Consider the following 24,411-nt stretch of genomic DNA (forward strand, 5'->3'; position numbering starts at 1 on the left):
TCCTGGTCAAGACAATCTCCTGAACTCCAAACTGAATGTCAGAATGGGAAAGAAAGGTGATTTAAGCAATTTTGAGCGTGGCATGGTTGTTGGTGCCAGATGGGTCGGTCTGAGTATTTCACAATCTGCTCAGTTACTGGGATTTTCACGCACAACCATTTCTAGGGTTTACAAAGAATGCTGTGAAAAGGGAAAAACATCCAGTATGCGGCAGTCCTGTGGGCGAAAATACCTTGTTGATTGCTAGAGTCAGAGAGAAATGGGCCGACTGATTCAAGCTGACAGAAGAGCAACTTTGACTGAAATAACCACTTGTTACAACCGAGGTATGCAGCAAAGCATTTGTGAAGCCACAACACGCAGAATCTTGAGGTGGATGGGCTACAACAGCAGAAGACCCCACCGGGTACCACTCATCTCCACTACAAATAGAAAAAGAGGTTACAATTTGCACGAGCTGACCAAAATTGGACAGTTGAAGACTGGAAGAATGTTGCCTGGTCTGATGAGTCTTGATTTCTGTCGAGGCATTCAGATTGGTAGCAGTCAGAATTTGGCGTAAACAGAACGAGAGAACATGGACCATCATGCCTTGTTATCACTCTGTGCAGGCTGGTGTTGTTGGTTGTAATGGTGTGGGGGATGTTTTCTGGCACACTTTAGGCCCCTTAGTGCCAATTGGGCATTTAAAATGCCACGGCCTATCCTGAGCATTGTTTCTGACCATGTCCATCCCTTTATGACCACCATGTACCCATTCTCTGATGGCTACTTCCAGCAGGATAATGCACCATGTCACAAAGCTCGAATCATTTCAAATGGTTTCTTGAACATGACATATGAGTTCACTGTACTGAAATGGCCCCCACAGTCACCAGATCTCAACCCAATAGAGCATCTTTGAGATGTGTTGGAACGGGAGCTTCGTGCCCTGGATGTACATCCCACAAATCTCCATCAACTGCAAGATGTTATCCTATCAATATGGGCCAACATTTCTAAAGAATGCTTTCAGCACCTTGTTGAATCAATGCCACATAGAATGAAGGCAGTTCTGAAGGCGAAAGGGGGTAAAACACAGTATTAGTATGGTGTTCCAAATAATCCTTTAGGTGAGTGTAGCTTGCAAATACAATTTAGGTAAATCAATTGCAGTTCTTTAAGCCCCCTCCCTGGCTCACCAGAGTTGCTTCTGCTCGCAGCCCACCTAGTTTTTCTTCCTTGTTTTGTTGTCTTTCCCCCAAGTGAAGAGTCTGAAATGGGGTCAACATGAAATTGAAAGGCCTTTTTGTCAGGTAAGGCTTGATTGAATCATATATTTGCCACCATGTGACATTTGAGAGGCTTGTGCATATAATTTACAAACTAACACAGCATTTCACTTTGAGTTGCAGGCACTTTTCAAATTCAAGCTACATAATTTAAGCACATAATAATTCTATGTATGCACCAACCAAACAATAGTGATGGTGACATATTGTACAGGGCTAAATGACACCATAAGGACTAAGAAAGCAATGCATTTTTCATTTTAAAACTTGTGTAATGTCTACTTAAAATTGTAGACTTGTTTATCTTTTAGTTTAGTTTATTTTGTTTATTGGTAGAGTTTAGGTAATTATTGGCAGCCTTTGTAAGAGCGTATTAATTAAGGGGATTAATAAAGGATCCTGGGATTTCGTTTTATATAATTTCTGTCCTACACAGTAGGTGGCGATGAAGGTCAATTCAGGTGAGGGTGGGGACGGCGATGTCAAGGACATTTGCTGTGGAGAATGAAACCCCCCCCGGGGAGCGTGATCAGTCCAGTGCTGTTTTCTATAATGATTAATGATGTGTACTGTCGGGTTCAGCAGGGTGTAGGTAGGTCGCTGTATGCTGATGATGGGGCATTATGGAAGAGGGGTAGAAATGTGACCTATGTTGTCAGGAAGGTTCAGGAAGCGGTAGATGGGGTGGAAAGATGGGCAATTGTATAGTTAAATTGTATGGGAAGACCGTGGAGAAGGTTGAGATTTTCAGGTTTCTGGGTGTCGTCTTTGATGCCAGAATGACGTGGGGAGAGCACATTGAGAGGGTGGTGTTGAGGTGTAGTTTTGAATGTGATGCGCTGCCTGACGGGGAAAAGTTGGGGGGCTGGTAGAGCTGCGTTGAGGACCATGTATGTGTCATTAATTCGATCAGTGGTGGACAATGGGTGTATAGCGTATAGGTCAGCAGCAGTGAACACTCTGGAAAGGTTGGATAGAGTGCAGGCACAGGGGCTTCGAGTATGTAGTGGGGCATTTCAGACATCACCGGTATCAGCACTGCAGGTGGAGGTGGGGGAGATGCCATTACACTTGAGGAGAAGACAATTGTTGATAAATTACTGGGTTAATTTGCAGGGACATGGGGTTTTGCACCCTACAAAAGAGGTGTTGTTGGGGTGCTGGGAACACGGTGGGAGGGAGATCATGAGCTTTGGGTGGGTGGGGGATGCCCCGGCCAGAGAGGTAGGTTTCAGAGGGAGGAAATTTTGTCCGACAGTGGATTTGACATTGAGACCTCCTTGGGTGCTTTTGCCTCCAGTGGTGGATCTGGGAATATTGGAGATGGTGAGAGAGGATCGGTTGGGCCTCTGCTTTGCCGAGGTGGTTAAGAGGCGCCTGGAGGGTGGGTACCCGGAGAGTGTAGTGGTGTTCACGGATGGTTCAAAGGACCCAGAGACGGGTCGGACAGAGGCAGCTTTTGTAGTTAGGGGAACGGGTGTGAGTGTCACTAAAAGGGTCACGGATCACTTGGCGGTTTACACGGCTGAACTTTTGGCGGTGCAGTTTGCATTGAGGTGGGTGGAGGACACAAAGCCGGATAGGGTTGTTATTTGCTCCGATTAATGTGAGTTGTTAGTTTGCAGTCTTTCAAGTCCACTAGGAGACAGGATATTTTAAACTGGGTGTTGGAAGCACAGGATAGAGTAAGAAGAGATGGGATGCAGGTCTCATTCATGTGGGTTCCGGCTCATGCAGGGATGGCGGGAAATGAAGCAGCCGATAAAATAGCGAAACAGGCCCTGGTGAGGGGGGTGGTGGACGTGGTGGTGCCCTTGAGCAGGGCATAGACTAAGGTGGTGGTGTGGAATGAGGTGAGGAAGGTGGCAGGACCAGTGGAATGTGGACACGAAAGGACGGCACTTGTTCCAGATACCGGGTGAGATTGGGGATGGAAGGAGGGCAGTTAGGAGTAGGAAGGAGGAAAGGATTTTGACTAGATTGAGGGTGGGGCACTGTGGATTGCACGGCACGCTACACATGATAGGGAAGCATCTGACAGGGTTGTGTGACTACTGTGGGGAAGTGGAGACGGTGGATCACGTCCTGAGGCAGTGCTGACTCTATGAGAGGGAAAGGGAGAGGTTGCAACAGGGTCTGAGGGCAGAGGGGGTGAACATGTCGAGTATAGGATCTGTCTTGGGGAAGGGGTGTTCGGGTGCTGTGGTTAGGTGTTTGTTTGTGTTACTAGGAGAAACTGGGTTGGCAGGGAGAATTTAGGTCCACCCTGGAGATAACCCACACTCCTTTACAGTAGGTGGCGGTAATGCACCAATAACGTTGGATGCCAACCGCCGTTAAACCCCACAGACGAAGAAACAGTAGGTGGCGATAATGTACCTTTTCCAACCACCCAAAAAAAATAATCCACTGAAGAAAACAAGACATACGAGAATCGGAAACTGCCAGTCAAAATTACAGGAAGTTGCTTTTGTTGCTCGTACAATTGCATCGGTATTTCTGTTTTTGGGTAGCCTTTCTATGCGTGTGTTGTTGTGGCTCACATTAGTTTTAAGCATCTAACTTATAAGCGAATCAGTCTTATCGAACCGAGAATTTTGTTCTACCGCACTCCTTGTTTAGTTCCTGGCCCTGGGTTGGACTCTCTAGCATTAGCCGAGGGCCAGCTTACGTTAGCTAACAAAGCTATCTATATTTATAGAAGTTGTAGCTTTAAAATATCGAAAGGATATTAATCTGAAGTACATTATATTACACCATCAACCATGGCAGTTGTCAACGAAAGCTCATTGAAGAAACTGCTCAAGGTAATATTAGCCAGCTACCGTTACAGTAAATCCCAGGTAGCCACAGTTGTTAGCTACTTATATAGTATGTTTTTGCTAACATTATTACTGTAGCTAACTATCTTAGCCTGACAACCAGGTAGTTAACTAGCAGGTTCGATTGGTTACGTTCAGTTATTACGTTTTTGATTAAAACCTCTTGAACACATTTCTAGCTGGTGAAACGTTTTCGCCATGCGTATTTGATAACATATTGTTAGCTAACTAGCTGTTTTGAGGTTTGTAGTTGTTAGCCTCGAGTGTTTCTATTAGCTAACAACATGATAGATTGAGTCACCAACCGATAATTAAAACGTTGCATTCTAAATACTTTCAGAAGTATAGTTCAGTACATTACTTGTGTTGCCTTTACAACCGCAATTCTTGGTGGTCCTCCAATTCATATGTTAAAATAAAGAACATGTATCGAGTACAATAACCAATTTTTCATGGTTTTGTTTCTAATTAACTAAGCCTTTCCACCTTTGACGACAAGCAATGAATTGGTCGACCCGGTTTTGTCAGGATTTTTTTTGGTTGGATTGCTTCCTATTGTTTTTTATGTTGCATTTTTGTCTAATAGCTTGTTTTTCATTTATATTCTAGTTTGTTAAGAAAGATGTGTATTTATCATATAACTTAGATGTTTTGCAATAATGATCAGGGGCCGTATTCATAGAACATCTTAAGTGTAAAAGTAGCGCCTAACTTGCTGATTTAGTAGTAACCAAGCGTGCCCCACAAGCCCTGAAAAGTGAAGCCAAAACGTCTCGATCGCCCCCTGGTGAGTGGTCCTAGTATAGGTCATAAACCCCGCCTCCCCATGTTATTCAATGGGACGCGAGACCAACTAAACAATTAAATTACCCTTCAAATATCTTTTTTCCGAAGCTGGTTTCTGTCATTTACTGTAGTTTGTATCACGCTAATGTAAATTCAAGAGTTTGTTTTTAAAATAAGTTGGTTTTTAGTTAGTTATTTAATGCTCTAAAAATGGTGGTGTGACGTCGTGATTGACAGCTGTGATTGACAGCTATCTGAGCCGAGGAGCCACTGAAGCGCCAACAGGCTTTTTTCGCGATCTTCGGAGGACTAAGGAGATTGGAGCTTTAAATTTAATCTCTAAATTTCTATAATTGATATAATTTCACACGGACATAATGGGTTGTTCTGCAGTAGATTGTGCTAACCGATCTGGCATTTCCAATCGATCTTTGAATTTTTTTCGGTAAGTTAAATTTATAAGCTATTTAATTAGTAAATAAATGTAATTGGCTAGCTAACGTTAGCTAAAAGACAACAAGCCTCGTTAATAGCCATGTTAATAGCTAGCAGGTGATCGTTAGCTAGAAGTTACCAATTATTTTTGTATTAGGCCTATTCTAAATTAAGGTTAAACATGATGTAAGTTGGGCTATAACATATCGTCTAGGTTTAACAAGCAAGGTTGTACTGTACTTGGACTTGATTGAACTCTGTTTATAGTTCAATAAGGTTAGTGAATTTGCTGTTATAAAGATTATTATTGCCGCTCCAGAAACATTTATGTACATTGAAATTAATAATAATAATCTGAATTATCATAATTGTGCAGCGTGTGCTTGCGATTGATTACGGCATGCGCATTCTGCGAGGGAGAGTGAGGGCGGGGCACAGGGGTGGGGCCGTTGATTTCACGGCTTTACTTCCTGCTCGCCACTGCGCATAACTACTGCGCAGAACTGGTCCCAAGATCGCTATCTGTGCAGACGCAAGTCCAAGATGTCAGCGCCATATCGGGACACTGGCGGCTTCAGTTTTCACCAACGGAAAAGAGCGAAGTGGCGTCGTCCATCTTTTTTTTACAGTCTATGGTAGTAACTCTTAAAAAAGCAGTGTCAGTACTGACTTTAGGACTCCTCATATGTTCTACAGAAGTGTTTTAGCGCTAAAACCAGCTCTTAAATCTATATCTTTACAATATATACTAAGAAAAGCAGCAAAATAAATGAATTTAATATTATTATTTTGAAGGCAAAATCCCAAAATCCGAAGTCTTATTGTTGCTACGGAATCTCTAAAGTTTCCAGCATGACGTTACTATAGTAGAGATTAGGGATACAGTCACTTCAACAAACAGAAACAACCCAATAACATCGGCGATTAAGGTTGTGACAACTCTACACCACAGGGAAAATGCAGCTATGCAGCCCAGACGAGCTACGTATATCTCAGTCATCTGTCAGTAGAATATTACATCAAAAACCCTTGACCACCTGGTGTAGTTGATGGTGGGATACATAATTGCACAAATCTTGGCACCATCAAAAGATAAACGTGCGTTTATTTACGAGCTGCCAGACATGTAAGAGCCTGAAAATTAGCTGAAGCTATCTTGACTAGTCAGTATGTCCATTTTGGTTTCATGTTTAATCAGTGAAACTTGGCCTGCGTTTTTATTTTAATATCTCTATTTCAATATGGCAACATGAGACTTCGTTCTACTGTGTTGCTATGATGAATTCACTGACAGATACCCCTCCCCTATCAACCAATCACTGTGGGCATAGTAAGTAAGCTTGTTCGTGAAGCATGACATCATCCAAAGTAACAGGGCAACCACACCGTTTCTCTTAGCTTAAGACTTCTCCCCATTCCTTAGTAAAAGTTGGTCTTAAAACCTATTCATAAAAGTGCTAAGAGGGAGCTCTTAGCTTGGAACTTTTGGTGCTGTTTAGGAGTCCTAGTGGTAGGATAAAATGTTTTGTGAATATGGCCCCTGACTGTCTTGCTAGTAAAATGTATAGAAACATAACTTTTGTATGGTTGTATTTGCATTTGTTGAAAGTAGACACATCATTAGAAGCAACATTTTAATTAAGTTATGCACACATACACAGGTACAGAAATAACATCATCATTGGCTGATTGAGTTAAATTAATATCAGCTATCGGTATTGGCCAATAATTTTCTTATAGCTGCAGTTTATAGTTGCACTGACTGGTAATTACAATGTGTGAATCAAAATGGTTCCTAGGCCTACCTGTTTGGTCTTTTTAATTAAACATTTAGACTGAAAAGTTTAGTTTTTTGCCCTAGCACTAAACAATTACTCATACTCCACAAGCCGGGATGAAATGTGAAGGTGATAATACAGAATGCTAACCTAGCAAACATTACATGGCTAGGCATAGCTACAGTTATTGCTGATGTGTTAACTTGTCTATAGGACTCCATTCAGACCATACACACTGGTCTGTATACACACTGATCTGTAATGGAAGTGTCAGCTTACACGTGTAACGGCTGTCCAATGAACCAATGACTATCAATTGCAACGGAGTAGCTTGGGCGAAGCCATCACTATCTGAAACATTCAGCAACATTTTAATTACTTTTATTTCCACTGTTTAGCAATATAAATACAGGGACCTGACTGTTCGTGAGATAACAAACGTCATCTCTCAGTACAAGGACCTGAAGCCTGTTATGGATTCCTATGGTAAGAACATGTCAAGTCCATGGTTAAGTAGCTACATGACATTTTATGTGAAACATTAACTGCGTGTCACTGTATTCATACCTTAATTGCTTGAGTGGGTGTTTTGTTTTCTCAGTGTTCAATGATGGCTCCACAAAATCTCTGATGAGCTTAACAGGAACAGTGCCAGTTAGCTACCGAGGTAGGTTAAGTTCTATGGTTTGTCACTACCAGTCAGACTGAAAAGTAATGAGAAATATTTCTGCTCAAAAGTTTGCCTACCCTTGGAGAATTGGTAATATACAGGTGCTGGTCATAAAATTTGAATATCTTAATTAAAAAAGTTGATTTATTTCAGTAATTCCATTCAAAAAGTGAAACTTGTATAATGTATACATTCATTCCACACATACTGATATTTTTCAAGTGTTAATTTCTTTTAATTTTGATGATTATAACTGACAACTAATGAAAATCCCAAATTGAAGACCAATACAAAAAAAGTATTTTTAGAAATGTTGGCCAACTGAAAAGTATGAACATGAAAAGTATAAGCATTTACAGCACTCAATACTTAGTTGGGGCTCCTTTTGCCTGAATTACTGCAGCAATGCGGCATGGCATGGAGTCCATCAGTCTGTGGCACTGCTCAGGTGTTATGAGAGCCCAGGTTGCTCTGATAGTGGCCTTCAGCTCTTTTGCATTGTAGGGTCTGGCATATCGCATCTTCCTCTTCCTAATACCCTACAGGTACTGGTAGCTTTGGCACTGTGTGCAGGTGTCATGTCCTGTTGAAAAATGAAATCTGCATCTCCATAAAGTTGGTCAGCAGCAGGAAGCATGAAGTGCTCTAAAACTTCCTGGTAGATGGCTGTGTTGACCTTGGACCTCAGAAAACACAGTGGACCAACACCATCAGATGACATGGCACCCCAAAGCATCACTGACTGTGGAAACTTTACACTGGACTTCAAGCAACGTGGATTCTGTGCCTCTCCTCTCTTCCTCCAGACTCTGGGACCTTGATTTCCAAAGGAAATGCTAAATTTACTTTCATCAGAGAACATAACTCAGCAGCAGTCCAGTCCTTTTTGTCTTTAGCCCAGGCGAAACGCTTCTGAGGCTGTGTCTTGTTCAAGAGTGGCTTAACACAAGGAATTCGACAGCTGAAACCCATGTCTTGCATACGTCTGTGCGTGGTGGTTCTTGAAGCACTGACTCCAGCTGCAGTCCACTCTTTGAATCTCCCCCACCTTTTTGAATGGGTTTTGTTTCACAATCCTCTCCAGGGTGCGGTTATCCCTATTGCTTGTACACTTTTGTTCTACCACATCTTTTCCTTCCCTTCGGCTCTCTATTAATGTGCTTGGACACAGAGCTCTGTGAACAGCCAGCCTCTTTAGCAATGACCTTTTGTGTCTTGCCCTCCTTGTGCAAGGTGTCAATGGTCGTCTTTTGGACAGCTGTCAAGTCAGCAGTCCCCATGATTGTGTTGCCTACAGAACTAGACTGAGAGACCATTTAAAGGCCTTTGCAGGTGTTTTGGGTTAATTAGCTGATTAGAGTGTGGCACCAGGTGTCTTCAATATTGAACCTTTTCACTATATTCAAATTTTATACTGAATTTGGGATTTTCATTAGTTGTCAGTTATAATCATCAAAATTAAAAGAAATAAACACTTGAAAAATATCAGTATGTGTGGAATGAATGTATACATTATACAAGTTTCACTTTTTGAATGGAATTACTGAAATAAATCAACTTTTTGATGATATTCAAATTTTATGACCAGCACCTGTATGTAAGATTTTTTAAAGAGAACATGAGTAAGCAGGAAAAATATCTTATTGGATTCACATTCCACTGTAGGTTATAACAGAAAGGCACAATCATAAAACAAAACACGGCAACAAAGAAAAAAATGAAATGACCCCTGTTCAAAAGTCTGCATACCCTTTGTGCTTAATACTGTGTATATCCCCCTTTAGCATCAATGCCAGTGTGCAGTCCTTTGTAATAGTTGTCTATGAGGAATTTTTTGGCCCATTTTACCTGAGGTCATGAAGTTGCCTAATAATTATGCACACCTTGATATAAGGTGTTATTCACTGTTGCCACACCCTCCCTCATTACACAAATACATATCGTGTTAAGGTGTTGTCGGACATATTGTAACTGGGCTTTTTTGTAGTGTTGGCGCAGTAAAGGCTTCTTTCTGGCAACTCGACCATGCGGCTCATTTTTGTTCAAGTATCGTAGTGTTGTGCTCCTTGAAACAACCACACTGTCTTTTTCCAGGGCAGCCTGTATTTCTCCTGAGGTTACCTGTGGGTTTTCTTTGTATCCCTAACAGTCCTTTTGGCAGTTTTGGCTGTAATCTTTCTTGGTTTACCTGACCTTGGCTTGGTATCAAGAGATTCCAGAATTTTCCACTTCTTAATAAGTGATTGAACAGTACTGACTGACATTTGCAAGGCTTTGGATATCTTTTATAACCTTTTCCATCTTTATGAAGTTCCACTACCTTGTTACGCAGGTCTTTTGACAGTTCTTTTCTGCTCCCCATGGCTTAGTATTTAACCTGCTCAGTGCATCCACATGAGAGCTGACAAACTCATTGACTATACACAGACACAGATTGCAATTTAAAAAGCCACAGGTGTGGGAAATTGACCTTTAATTGCCATTTTAACCTCTGTCACCTTGTGTGTCTGTAACAAGGCCAAACATTCAAGGGTATGTCAACTTTTGATCAGGGCCTTTTGGGTGATTTCTTTTATCATTACGATTTAAAAAGGAGCCAAACAACTATTTGATAATAAATGGCTTCATATGACCACTATCCTTAAATAAGACTGATCATGCAAAAAAACAGTAATATTTTCTAAATCAATGCCAAGATTTACAATTTTCTGCCAGGGTATGCTAATGAGCACAACTGTATGTACGAAACAATTTAAAAACTCAGGCAAAGTGGTAGGTTTGTCAGGGGGTGTTTCTAGGCGTTACAGCGATAGATGACGTTGGTCCCCTCATGTCATAATTTTAGAGGACCCTCCCTATCTTAACGTCTTGAAATTCTCCAAGGATATGTTTAAATTCATTAAATTCTGAAAATGTACCATGAAGCTGATGGCCCTGCAGTGGCCCTGCAAACAGTGCATACACATTCAGCATTTAAGATGTAGCTATAATCCTATATAATATTTGTGGTAACAAAATTTTCTGAGAATAGCCAGTCAACAAAATTACATATCACATTCTTTTGGATGTTTTACCGACATCCATGTCTTATGAAATCATTTACGTTTAAGTTATTCAGGATCAAAAAGACTTGCCCTCTGTTTTCCTATAGGTTGGCTAATAGTGGTTAAATAGGTTACTAATAGGAACACTTGTAATAAATGACTTGCTTTGTAATGTGATAATATTGAATAAATACCATATAAAGTCCTATTAAACCTATTAAAGGCTTTATAACTCAATCAGTCAATCAATCAAATGTATTTATAAAGCCCTTTTTACAACAGCAGTTGTAACATAGTGCTTTACAGAGACACCCGGCCTTAAACCCCAAGGAGCAAACCACAGTAGTGTTGGATTTAAGTGGCTAGGAAAAACTCCCTAAGAAGGCTGAATTTTAGGAAGAAACCTAGAGAGGACCCAGGCTCAGAGGGGTGACCTCTTCTGGGTGAGATATTAAGATTCCAATTAGAATAATAAATACATTTCTCTGGGCTAAATCCAGAGTCTATTTGATTCTAGACTAGGTCAAAAGTATGACCAGGTGGACAGGGACTGCAACGGGCCCCCCAAACCAGGTACTCCGCAGATGTGGACCAGGACCTCATCTCCTCCTAAAATTGTAAACTGGAGGAGACCGAGAAAAGTTAGAAAGTGCATTCCTCATATCCCCCAGTACAATAATATAGCAGCGTAACACCTTGGAATTGAGACGGGGGGGTCCGGCGACACTGTGGCCCTACCCGGGGGAGGCCCCGGACAGGGCCCAACAGGCAGGAAATCAATCCACCCACATTGCCAGGCATCAACCAAAGGGACACCCACCAACCGCAACCCCCCTGAAAGAGGGCCAAGTATTGCCAGCAGCGTACAGCCCAATTGCAAAAGTGCGCAACAGAGAGACAACTACAAGCCAGTGACTCTTCCCCCGAAAGGCATTGGAGGGAGGGCATCCTACCTACCTATAACTACCTATACTCATTAAGAATGTATACTCTATATGCTCATGGATGGGTCAGAAATATTCCTATTATCCCTCAATCAATACCTTGCTTACCGCTGTGTTGGTTTAGTCATTGTCTCACTACTTTCTGGGACACTCGGTCTTCCATTTCTTGCCAGCTATCCCTCAGTCTGCTCCTCCCCTAGCTACAGTCACTGGCTCACTAGTTTATGATCCATTTTCCTTGACTGAAAACTGACTTAAATTGTATAAAGCAGTTAGGGGGTTATTGAAGTTAATTAGATATTATTTATTTATATTTAAAACTTCATTAAAATGTTTTGTCAATTAAATGTTTAGGCTTTGTGGTCACCTGGCTAACGTTTCCATTTGTGGCCTTTTACTATGAGAGGTGAAGAATTACAGTATTTTGCCTTTTCCTATGGTTTCGCCCATTATCTAGATAAGCTACCTGTCTAATTATTCACAAAATTTAAACGCAAACAGCAGCATTACCCTAGCTAACTTTTAAACGTATAGACAACGTAGCTAATGGAAACGGTAGAGTTTTCAGTCTGGGAGATTTCTCTCACTTTAAAAATCCTTACCATTTCACTGTCCGTACAGAAACGACTATTTACTATGGCGCTGGCTAGTAGCCAACAGACCCTTCTGCCCAAGACCTGAAGAATTAATTTAAAGGAAAGTTCACAAATTTTGAACGTGGGCCGATTTACAGATTATCTTGCATGATCCTGGTTCAGATTTTTTTTTTTAATAAATTATTTCAGTTGTGAGTGTTTTCCTGCTGTCTCTTTCTAGGCTAAAATGGAACTGAACGGGGCAACCGGGGTAGCGGTCGAAAATAGGATACATCTGGTTTTCCAAAATGGGAAGACCATGGTGTATTGATATAGGTCTCCGTATGTTCTCCTGATACAATGCTCATTTTTATCAATGGTTATGTTGTGCGTGAAACAATTTACGGACATGTATAAAAAATATTTAGAGAATGTGCAGTCCCCTATTGTGTTAATAAAATGAAATCTAGCAAATTGTCTAAAAGACAGGCTGTCATTCCGGAATGTTATCAGTCGGAAAATAACTGACATGGCCGTTCCCAACAGTATCAACATTTTGCCAATGCTCCGTAGTAATAATAATTTCAGTACCTCCCCATACTATTCCTGCAGAATAGTATGAATTATCCAAATAGCTATTACATACCTACTTACAGAATTGAGAGTTGTCCATTTGGTCCCTCCATTTGCTCTGCCTATTTGTCCAGTTTGTTTGGAGACTTTGAAGTTTTCCAAAACTGCCCGGTTGATAAGATGTTGCAAGTTAATGTCATCTGTTGCACACACTGGAGCCGATTCAGCCTCATCCATGGACTCATCAAGGTTCTCGATGGCATTAGGTGGCAATAAATCCCACTCCTATCGTATGCGAAATTTTTTGTAAGACAAGCCGTTTGCCGGATAAATGGTCCTGGCAGAAAGATTTGCGTCAGTTTACCAGCAGCTAATACAACGTTGGCATTTGTCTTTGCACTATTAGTCTATACTAGCTAACGTGAGCTACAGTTTTGTAAACAAAGCCGGTTGCCAGATACAGCCTCTTCACAGACAGATCCATCCGCGCGGCAGCTGCTTATACATTTTCTCAAAAGGATAAACAGCAATAATGATTTAAACAAAGTTGTTTTGGATCTAATTGTTTTTGGAGGACATATGACTTGTATCAATATACCCTCGCCTTCACGTTTTGGAAAACGGAATATATCATATACAGCGCTGGAAAAAATGAAGAGACCCCTCCTAATTTTTCTTAAATCAGCATCTCTACAGCATCTCTAAAGCATCTCGGTATAGCAGCCATTACATTCCAGTGTCTGTTAAATTCAAATTTTACTTAATGAGGTACTGATTAGGTGATTACCTGAACCAAATCTAATTTAACAAGGAAAAGTATAAAAAACACTGATGTGGTCATCACTATCCTCATGCAATAGGACCAGCTGGATGACAAAAACAGTGCAAGTAGTACCTAAAAGGTAATTTGAATAAAATAACAACTATTCAGCATGACAAAAGAGTTGAAAAGAAAAACTTTGTGTGATGAAAAGAAGGGTTCAATTCTGGCTTTACTGGCAGAGGGATATAGTGAGCGTCCGGTTGCTTCCATCCTGAAGATTTCAAAGATGGCAGTTCATAAAAACAAGGTCAAGCAACAGACATTGGGGACAACAAAGCTACAGACTGGCAGAGGGCGAAAACGACTGTCCACTGATCGAGATGATCAACTCATTCGAATGTCAATAAACAACCGTAGGATGACATCAAGTGACCTACAAAGAGAATGGCAAACAGCACCTGGGGTGAAGTGCATGGCGAGGATGGTTTGAAACAGGCTCCTAGGGGCAGGGCTGAAGTCATGCAAAGCTTGAAAAAAGCCCATCAATGAGACGCAAAGAAGAACCAGGCTGAAGTTTGCAAAAGACCATAAGGATTGGACCTTAGAGGAATGGAGTAAAGTCATCTCTGACGAGTCAAATTTTCTGCTTTGCCCAACACCTTGTCATTTAATGGTTAGATGGAGACCTGGAGAGGCCTACAATCCTCAGTGTCTCGGACCCACTGTGAAATTTGGTGGAGGATCGGTGATGATCTGGGGATGCTTCAGCAAGGCTGGAATCAGGCAGATTTGTCTGTGTGAAGGACGCATGAATCAAGCCTGCAGAAGGTTATCCTGGAAGAACACATGCTTCTGAACTCTTAGTATTTTGTTGTTGAAAAATGAATATGAATTAGTTTTCTTTGCATTATTTAAGGTCTGAAAACAATGCATCTTTTTTTGGTTATTTTGACCAGTTATTTTCTACAAAGAAAGCACTCTAAATGACAATATTTGGAATTTGAGAGTAATGTTGTCCATAGTTTATAGAATAAAACAAAGCTGTTCATTTGACTCAAACGCGTACCTATGAATAGAAAAACCAGAGAAACAGAATGTTTGGCTGTGGTCTCTTGATTTTCCAGAACTGTATATTCGCTATATTAGTTGCCCCGTTCAATTCCATTGTAGCCCGGAGAGGGGCTTCCTTTAAAAAATTGAAAAACCTCAAAACTGCATTAATTTCAAAACGCTGTGTCTCTACAGTCCAGGATTATTCTAGATAATCTGAAAAGAGGCCCCAGGTTAAAAAAAGAGCGAACCTTTCCTTTAAAACCGGATTGGCTATTGGATAGCCATCTTTGCTCCCTATCAACGTATTCCTTCAAAAATGCATGCATATTTTCATACCGAGGTAATGGATGGATTTCAATGTACACGGCTCAGAAAAATGAAAACAAAATATATTAAAGATCAAATGAATTTGTTGATCAAAATCATGTAACAAAGGTCAGTGGAAACCAAAATCCCCAACAGTTTGATAGCTGGATTCCAACTCACACCGAAAACTGTAAGTAAACAATAGAATTTTGAATTGCGTGTATGATAAGGGGCATCAATGAGCTCCGGGACAGTCTGTGACGCTACTTGGCAGTGTCAGATGCACAACATCCTTGAGGTTCTCAATTGGATTCAGGTCTGGGGAACGTGAGGGCCAGTCAGTGGCATCAATGCCGTTGCACAGCCTACACACTGGCCACATGAGGGTGGGCATTGTCCTGCATCAGGCGGAACCCACGGCTCGCTGCACCAGTGTAAGGTCTGATGAGGGGTCTGAGGATTTCATTGCAGTATCTAACAGCATTCAGGGTTCTGTTGGCTACCATGTGGAGGTCTGTGCAACCCTCCAAGGATATGCCTCCTCAGACCATTACTGACCCACCACCAAACTGGTCGTGCTAGATGATGTTGCAGCATAGCATTCACCATGGCATCTCCAGACTCTTTCACATCTGTCACATGCTCAGTGTGAGCCTGCTCTCGTTTGTGAAGAGAACGCCAATGGCGGATCTGCCAATTCTGGTGATCTCTGGTGAATGCCTATCGAGCTGCCTTGTGCTGAGCTGTGAGATGTTGGGCCCTCATGCCACCTTTTCCTCACCCACCGTTTGATCAGAAACATGCACACCAGTAGCCTGTTGCAGGTCCTATTGTAGGGCTCTGGTAGTGCTCCTCCTGTTCCTCCGTGTACGAAGGTGCAGATACCGGTCCTGCTGCTGGGTTGATGCCTTTCTAAGTCCCTGTCCAGCTATTCTCTTGTAACGGTCGGGCACCTATGTGCTCTTGAAACTACTGGGAGACACAGCAAACCTTGCGTATGGATGTGCCATCTTGACCCAGTCAGGAAGGATAAGGAGAAAGCAATTGTTTGTGGCCACCACCTGCAAAACCATTCCCTTTTTGGGGGTTGTATTGCTGTTGCCTCTCCAGTGTGCCAAAACGGGTGACATTGATTCACAATTGCTTATGCTTCCTAATTAGACAGATTGATATCCCTGAAGTTTAATTGACTTTGTGTTATACTGTGATGATTCTGTTCCCTTATGCTGCTCAAAATAAGTTATTTTGTCATTTTCTACTTGGGCAGGCCGATTAAAATATCTAGGGGACCGCCCAAGGGTTTCTATAGCAGAAAAATTATTGCAAAGGATTTTCTCCTGATGCCTAAAATTTGTTACAAACAACAACCTTTTTAAGTTAAGTTGAATAATAATTTTTTGAGCAATTCTCTTCTCAAACGAAATGCCTGTTTCACAGATCTTCCTGTCCTCTTGTGTATTAGGAAACATCTATAACATCCCAGTGTGTCTGTGGCTGCTGGACACATACCCCTACAACCCTCCCATCTGTTTTGTGAAGCCCACCAGTGCCATGATGATCAAGACCGGCAAACACATTGATGCTAACGGCAAGATCTACCTCCCCTATCTGCACGAATGGAAACATGTTAGTACCGGTATTGTCCATCGCCCTGTAGTGTATGCTTTATTGTACTTTTTTTATTTGGCTGTTAAAACAAGGCAGCAGATTGTTAACCTGACAATCTGGTATCCAATTTTCTGATTTGACACAGATAATAGCGGAATAAGGAACCAAATGTTAGGTCGCATTAAGAAAGTGATGGGATGATCTCATATTCCTTGTGTGAGGTGATGTCTTGAGTTATTGTCTGTTAATATATTTATTGTGTGGAATTCTCTTTCTCCCAGCCCCAGTCTGACCTTTATGGTCTGATCCAGGTGATGATCGTGGTCTTTGGGGAGGAGCCCCCTGTGTTTTCTCGCCCCACCTCACAGGCCCCATACCAGACCTTCCAGGCTGCCGGACCCCCCAACCGTAAGTTACCTTTTCAGTGTGACATTATTCAGTAGGCTGAAGTTACCTGTAGAAACTCATCTTGGTCACTTTGTCCCTTACCAAAAACGGCTAAAGTCATACTCTCTGATTCATTGCATTTATAATCTAAATTACATACCTAAAAGTTAATCTCAATATGTTGTGCAGGCAGAGTGCAAATTATACAGTGACAATGGGGGGGTTCAAGTAATTCGCCCGGGCTTAAAGGTAACCCAGTACAGTGCAGTTGCTTGCTTCAGGGAACTGGAGTCTTATAATCCTTACGGTTTCTTGCTTGTTTAATGTCATGTCTGTAGATTATGATAAATCCAGTCTATTACACCGGCTCATGGGGTATGTACCGCACAACTTCTGTAGTCAGGGGTCGCCAACAAAGTATCCTAGCGCAGGACTGTTGGCAAGTCAGACCCCACACACACAACTGCAGACAATTTCCGCTCAAACACAGACCCACCCGATGCTGTACCAGAACCAAAGACACTGTCAACATGTCCAAGAGGTAGGCAGATGTGTTACTACCATTTTGGCTGAAGTGTCGAAGGTGAAGCAGATATCCCCGAAGCAGTTTAAAAAACATACAAGTGATGGTGCAACTGAGGCCAGCAAGACCACAGAAAAGCATAGTTATTTGAAATAGCCTAGTTATTTGAAATATTCTTCCTTATGTAGCAAAACGTATTTCATTGTTTAGTATGCAATGGGAAAACATATATTTATATCCATACATTTTAATGTGCATTATCTAATTAAGAAATATGGTTGGAAATGGCAGTTCGACTTACTGTATTTGGTCGATTAGAATTAATGTGACAAATAAGCAACTGGAATGCATTTGTCTATTAAATAATAATGTTGCTAAATTAGGCTAACTTGAAGTGCATTGCCAAAACAATTCTAACCTAGATTTAAACATGCTGAAATTTTGAACCAAAAGAAATGTTTCAGTTAATGATCTGTGCCTCTAACTTTCCGCAGAGTTCTCAAACACTCCTATGGAAATGGACATAATGGTATTTGTTGAGACATTTCTAACATTGGCTTCAAAATCCCTTATTCAAATTGGAAACATGATTTTAGAATCAAAATATTGTGCACAAAGATTGTCTACAAAGTTTATTGCGATCTGGCTCAAATTATTTACATTATTATTATGTAATAATTGCAACATCCCTAATTCTAGCCTATATGCTCAGTTCACAAAGATTGTGCTGTCTAATTTAAATAAAAAAAACATTGTTGAGGATCATAACATTTGTGTTTTATTGCTATTTAAAACATACAGCTCCGGAAGAAATTAAGAGACCACTTTACCTTTTTCTTTCCTTTCCAAAAAAGTTGAAAAGGAAAGTTTTGAGTGAGGAACAGAAATGTTCAATTTGCTGTGGTCTCTTATAAGGAACCCTGTGTTAGATTCTGTCCATTTTTGTTACATGAACAAAATGTATGCAACCGGAAGTCAGGGGAGAGTCATCTTTATTCAGCATGAGGCTACGATTTTAACCTTCTTTTATTTCCTCTCCAATGATTACGGAGTTAAGTCTTTTATGCCAGGATACATAGGAATGGCCAGTGGTCATAACCAACCATTACACAGTCAATACCCTCCAATAAGAAAGGTTTATCCTACAAAAGAGCCTGTTGTCACCTTCTCACCAAGCTGCTTGGCGATGGTCTTGTAGCCCATTCCAGGCTGTAGGTCTACAATCTTGTCCCTGACATCCTTGGACAGCTCTTTGGTCTTGTCCATGGTGGAGAGTTTGGAATCTAATTGATTGATTGCTTCTGTGTACAGGTGTCTTTTATACAGGTAACAAGCTGAGATTAGGAGCACTCCTTTTAAGTGTGTGCTCCTAATTTTAGCTTGTTACCTGTATAAAGGACACCGGGGAGCCAGAAATCTTTCTGATTGAGAGGAGATCAAATATTTATTTCACTCATTAAAATGCAAATACATTTATGACATTTTTGAAGTGTTTTTCTGGATCTTTTTGTTGTTATTCTGTCTCACTGTTCAAATAAATGTATTTATTCAGCGGTTAATTGGGCCCAATTTGGACATTCTTTCTTAGGGTTTACTCACTCTTTTTGCCAGCGGTTTAGACATTAATGGCTGAGTGTTGTTATTTTGAGGTGACAGCACATTTACACTGTTATACAAGCTGTACACTCACTACTTTACATTGTAGCAAAGTGTAATTTGTTCAGTGTTATCACATGAACAGATATAATCAAATATTTACTGAAATGTGAGGGATGTACTCACTTTTGTGAGATACTGTATTCATTGTTTGCTTTCAAAAAGAACTAACTACAAAAGTTCACACAACTGTTAATACGTTACATGCCCAGAACATAAGTAGCTAGTTATAAAGCCTTTCTTCTTTAGTCAGTACTTAGCGAAATTCTACTAAGCCAACAAGGTTGCTGGTAGCAAATTCAAAGTGGACATGTATTTTTCAAGAAACAAACACTTCTCAGTTTCAACATTTTATATTTTGTATTTGTGCAATATGTATTGTATAAAGTTTAAATGATTTGCACATCATTGCATTCAGTTTTTACGTTTTACACAGCGTCCTAACTTTTATGGAAACGGGGTTGTACCTTTCCAAAATTGTTTGTAAAGATTTAGTAATTTATTATAGCAATAAAAAATAAAAAAATCCAATGAACAATAAAAAGGTAATTTATTAAAAAACATTTACATTTTCTTATAGACACCCTAACATCAAGCTTATGGCTACTTTGCAAAGTAGTCCATGTGTCATCCTGAGGCCACTCAGCATTGAAATGTTTCACCATAGAATGTGTTCACATTCAGAGGCTGGAAAAGTTAAATGTACAGATAAGGAACAGCTGGAGGACCAATTTGCAACTTATTATGTCAATTGGCAACATGATTGGGTATAAAAAGAGCCTCTCAGAGTGGCAGTGTCTCTCAGAAGTCAAGATGGGCAGAGGATCACCAATTCCCCCAATGCTGCGGTGAAAAATTGAGCAATATCAGAAAGGAGTTTCTCAGAGGAAAAATTGCAAAGAGTTTGAAGTTATCATCTACAGTGCATAATATCATCCAAAGATTCAGAGAATCTGGAACAATCAAGGGTCAAGGCCAGAAAACCATACTGGATGCCCGTGATCTTCGGGCCCTCAGACGGCACTGCATCACATACAGGAATGATACTGTAATGGAAATCGCAACATGGGCTCAGGAATACTTCCAGAAAACATTGTCGTGAACACAATCCACCGTGCCATTCGCCGGTGCCGGCTAAAACTCTATAGGTCAAAAAAGAAGCCGTATCTAAACAGGATCCAGAAGCACAGGCGTTTTCTCTGGGCCAAGAATCATTTAAAATGGACTGTGGCAAAGTGGAAAAGTGGGATGCTATGTCATCCGGACTAAAGAGGACAAGGACAACCCAAGTTGTTATCAGCGCTCAGTTCAGAAGCCTGCATCTCTGATGGTATGAGGTTGCATGAGTGCGTGTGGCATGGGCAGCCTACACATCTGGGAAGGCACCATCAATGCTGACAGTTATATCCAAGTTCTAGAACAACATATGCTCCCATCCAGACGTTGTCTCTTTCAGGGAAGACCTTGCATTTTCCAACATGACAATGCTAGACCACATACATACACAATGTCATGGCTGCATAGAAGAAGGATCCGGGTACTGAAATGGCCATCCTGCAATCCAGATCTTTCACCTATAGAAAACATTTGGCGCATCATAAAGAGGAAGGTGCGACAAAGAAGACCTAAGACAGTTGAGCGACTAGAAGCCTGTATTAGACAAGAATGGGACAGCATTCCTATTCATAAACTTGAGCAACTTGTCTCCTCAGTCCCCAGATGTTTGCAGTCTGTTATAAAAAGAAGAGGGGATGCCACACAGTGGTGAACATGGCCTTGTCCCAACATTTTTGAGATGTGTTGATGCCATGAAATTTAAAATCAACTTATTTTCTCAGTTTAGACATTTGATATGTCATCTATGTTGTATTCTGAATAAAATATGGAAATTTGAAACTTCCACATCATTGCATTCTGTTTTTATTCAAAATTGTACAGTGTCCCAACTTTTTTATGGAATCGGGTTTGTATATACACTACTTTTCAAAAGTTTTGGTTCACTTAGAAATGTCTTTGTTTTCCATGAAAAGGTACATTAAATGTTTGAATAAGAAATATAGCAAAATGTATAGGAAATATACACTGACATGGCTAGAAAATATATTTTTTTATTGAAATAATTGTCATTCAGACCTTTGGCATTCTATATGTCAATTTGTTGAGAGATTTCACCCCATGCGGCCTGAAGAACCTTCCACAAGTTGGATATTTAATCAAGCTGCAGTTGAGAACCATTTAGGCATCTGTTTTTCAAACTAGGCACACTAATGTATTTGTCCTCTTTCTCCGTTGTGCACCGGGATCTCCCACTGCTCTTTCTATTCTGGTTAGAGCAAGTTTACGCTGCTCTGTGAAGGGAGAACTGCACAGCGTTGCGTGCGTTCTTCAGTTTCTCGGCATTGAATATGGTTGTTTCTCGAACAGAATAGCCTTAATTTCTGCCAGTAATTGTACTAGGGATGCACCTATACCAGTTTTGGGTATCCGTTCGATACTGGGCTTACATAGAAATATGCCAATACCACCTCATGGAAACATATTAAGTTAAACTCAATGTTTGTGTTACCTCTGGCCGCATAAGTATTGAATTCAGATTGGTAGAGCGTGAAGATGTCAGCAATGACACTAGTAAAGCAAAGTGCATGCTCTGCTAAATTGTCATGAGGAGGAAAGGGAAAACACAAATTTAACACAAGCAATTTGATCAAACATCTTTTGATCAAACCTCTTTAGACACAACAAAGCGCAGAGTTCTAGTATGCTAAAGCTAGCAGTGCAGAACCACAACAGCAGCTAACCTTCCAGCAAACACTGGAAAAGCGAAATAAAATGTCCAGAGAAATGGAAAAGCAGAGGCTCTTCCTAGTGACCCCAAAATGTTGAACAGTGGTGTGTATACTCTGTATTAATATAGAGCATCCTCAGAAAGTTGTCAACAATGCTACCTTGTGCTCTAGTGGCCTCTTGCAGTCTAAGCTGTTTTATAGATTTGATGCCTTTAAGCTTTACAGCACAACTGGGGTCATTTACATTTGTATACCATTTTTATAAAAGTGCAGACCTTGAACTCAAGTAGCATATAGGAAAGGTAAGGATTAATATTCTATCAAAATACTTCAGAGAGGAATGGGAGACAAAATTATTTCTCAAACTCTGCAGTACTCTTGTCTTACTTTAGATGTCATTCTTGTGAGACATATGCAGCTGAGTGATGTTCACATGTATGACACACTGCCTCTCCCCATCCATCCACAGCATCCTATATGCCGGGTATGCCAGCGGTCTCCCAGTATGGACCAAACCCCAACCCTGGGTAAGATGTCTGGCTGCCAGCCTTTGAGCATAATTTTTTTTCATACGTTCAGCAAACAAATTCTGACAAGTTTGCTTGTTATTTTGTAAGCCACTTAGCTGAATACATTAAATAAACATCTGAAACTGGCTGGCCGTTGGCTGATTTATGTGATGCTTGATGTTTTCACTCCAGTGGCTATCCGGGTTACCAGTACCCTGGTGGAAACTCATATCCTGCCACAGGTGGCACTACACACTATGCTTCCCAGACTCCTGCCTCCAATGTCGGTATGTATCACAATGCTCTACTGTCTGTCAATTGATGTTAAATCCAAATGCTTGGCTAATCTGAGTGTCAAAATGTCCACACACAAATAAGATGCCTGACTTTTTTTATCTATCTAACATGCTGTAAATACTGTTTTGTATGCTGGTGCTGATAAATCGTTTTACATAGCTACTATTTATAGGCCCCCCGGGCCATACACAATCTTCCTCAATGAGTTTCCAGAATTCTTGTCTAACCTTGTAGTCATGGCAGATAGTATTCTAATTTGTGGCGATTTCAATATTAATATGGAAAAGTCCCATGATCCTCTTCAAAAAGCCTTTGAAGCCATAATTGACTCAATGGGTTTTATCCAAGATGTCTCAGGTCCAACACATTGCCACAATCACACCTTAGATTTAGTCCTGTCACGAGAAATAGATATTGTAGATCTAATAATTTCCCCCCAAAATCCTGGATAATCTGATCACTCTTATTACATTTACCGTTAAAACAAGAAATCCACTTGCTCCGCAAACAATGAGTTTCAAAAGCCGTACTATGAATTCTCAGACAACAAATACATTTCTTGATATTCTTACACGTTCGCTCATTAACGACAGAGAAAATAAATCTGTAAACGTTCAAATTGAGGATCTAAACTCAATACTGCGAAATACATTAGACACGGTTGCACGACTAAAAACTAAAATGCGCAACAAGACATGCTCTCTGGTACACAGACAATACTAGAGCACTTAAGCAAGCCTCCAGAAAAGTGGTACTCCACCACGTTGGAAGTATTCAGACTGGCCTGGATAGACGGTACACTACAATACCGAAAATCACTCACGTCTGCACGATCAGCTTATTTCTCCAACCTGATTGAGGTGACATTTTTTTTATTTGATACAGTTGCAAAGTTAACAGCAAAGCTCAACAAATGAAGTGGGTCTTCACTTTAGTTTTAATGAATACATTAACTACTTTGATGAAAAGATCATCACCATTAGAAAACAAATAACTGACTCCTCCTTAAAAAGTTTTGGTCCTCAAAATCTCAGTTGTCCTCAATGTCCTGACCCTCCCTGACCAGATGTCAATGGGGACACTTGAAATTTTTTGAATGTGTCATGAGTTCTAATACCACATACTGTCAGCTAGACCCGATTCCAACAAAATTACTTAAGGAGCGATTTCGTGTGCTAGGTCAGCCAATGTTGAACATAATAAATTGCTCCATTTCCTCTGGATGTGTACCAAACTCACTAAGAATAGCGGAAATTAAGCCTCTTCTAAAAAAAATAGAATCAGGATCCTGACATATTAAACAATTATAGGCCAATATCGAACCTCCCGTTCCTCTCAAAAATCTTAGAAAAATGTGTTTCCCAACACCTGAATGCCTTCCTGAACACAAATAACATTTATGATCCAGTCCGGTTTCTGATCCCATCATAGTACTGAGACTGCACTCGTGAAGGTAACAAATGACCTTCTAATGGCCTCAGACAAAGGTTCCGCATCCGTTCTGTTGCTTCTTGATCTTAGTGCTGCTTTTGACTCTATTGATCACTCTCTTCTCTTAGAGAGACTGGAAACCCATATTGGGCTACGTGGACATGTTCTAGCCTGGTTTAAATCTTATTTATCTG

The 24,411-nt window shown here is 40.7% G+C and overlaps 1 protein-coding gene across 1 annotated transcript in view; it reads left to right on the forward strand.

The window, feature by feature from the left end:
* The first annotated feature begins 3,659 nt into the window (after positions 1-3,659).
* Positions 3,660-24,411, forward strand: part of tsg101a (tumor susceptibility 101a) — a 31,376-nt gene continuing 10,624 nt past the window's right edge. The window contains exons 1-7 of the mRNA XM_013131250.4: positions 3,660-4,078; positions 7,491-7,578; positions 7,694-7,759; positions 16,483-16,646; positions 16,910-17,036; positions 22,450-22,507; positions 22,682-22,776. Coding sequence (XP_012986704.1) covers positions 4,037-4,078; positions 7,491-7,578; positions 7,694-7,759; positions 16,483-16,646; positions 16,910-17,036; positions 22,450-22,507; positions 22,682-22,776 — 640 coding nt within the window. The 5' untranslated portion in view covers positions 3,660-4,036. The remainder of the gene's footprint in view (positions 4,079-7,490; positions 7,579-7,693; positions 7,760-16,482; positions 16,647-16,909; positions 17,037-22,449; positions 22,508-22,681; positions 22,777-24,411) is intronic.

This window comes from Esox lucius, chromosome 19 (genome assembly GCF_011004845.1).
Source record: "Esox lucius isolate fEsoLuc1 chromosome 19, fEsoLuc1.pri, whole genome shotgun sequence".
Classification (NCBI taxonomy): Eukaryota; Metazoa; Chordata; class Actinopteri; order Esociformes; family Esocidae; genus Esox; species Esox lucius.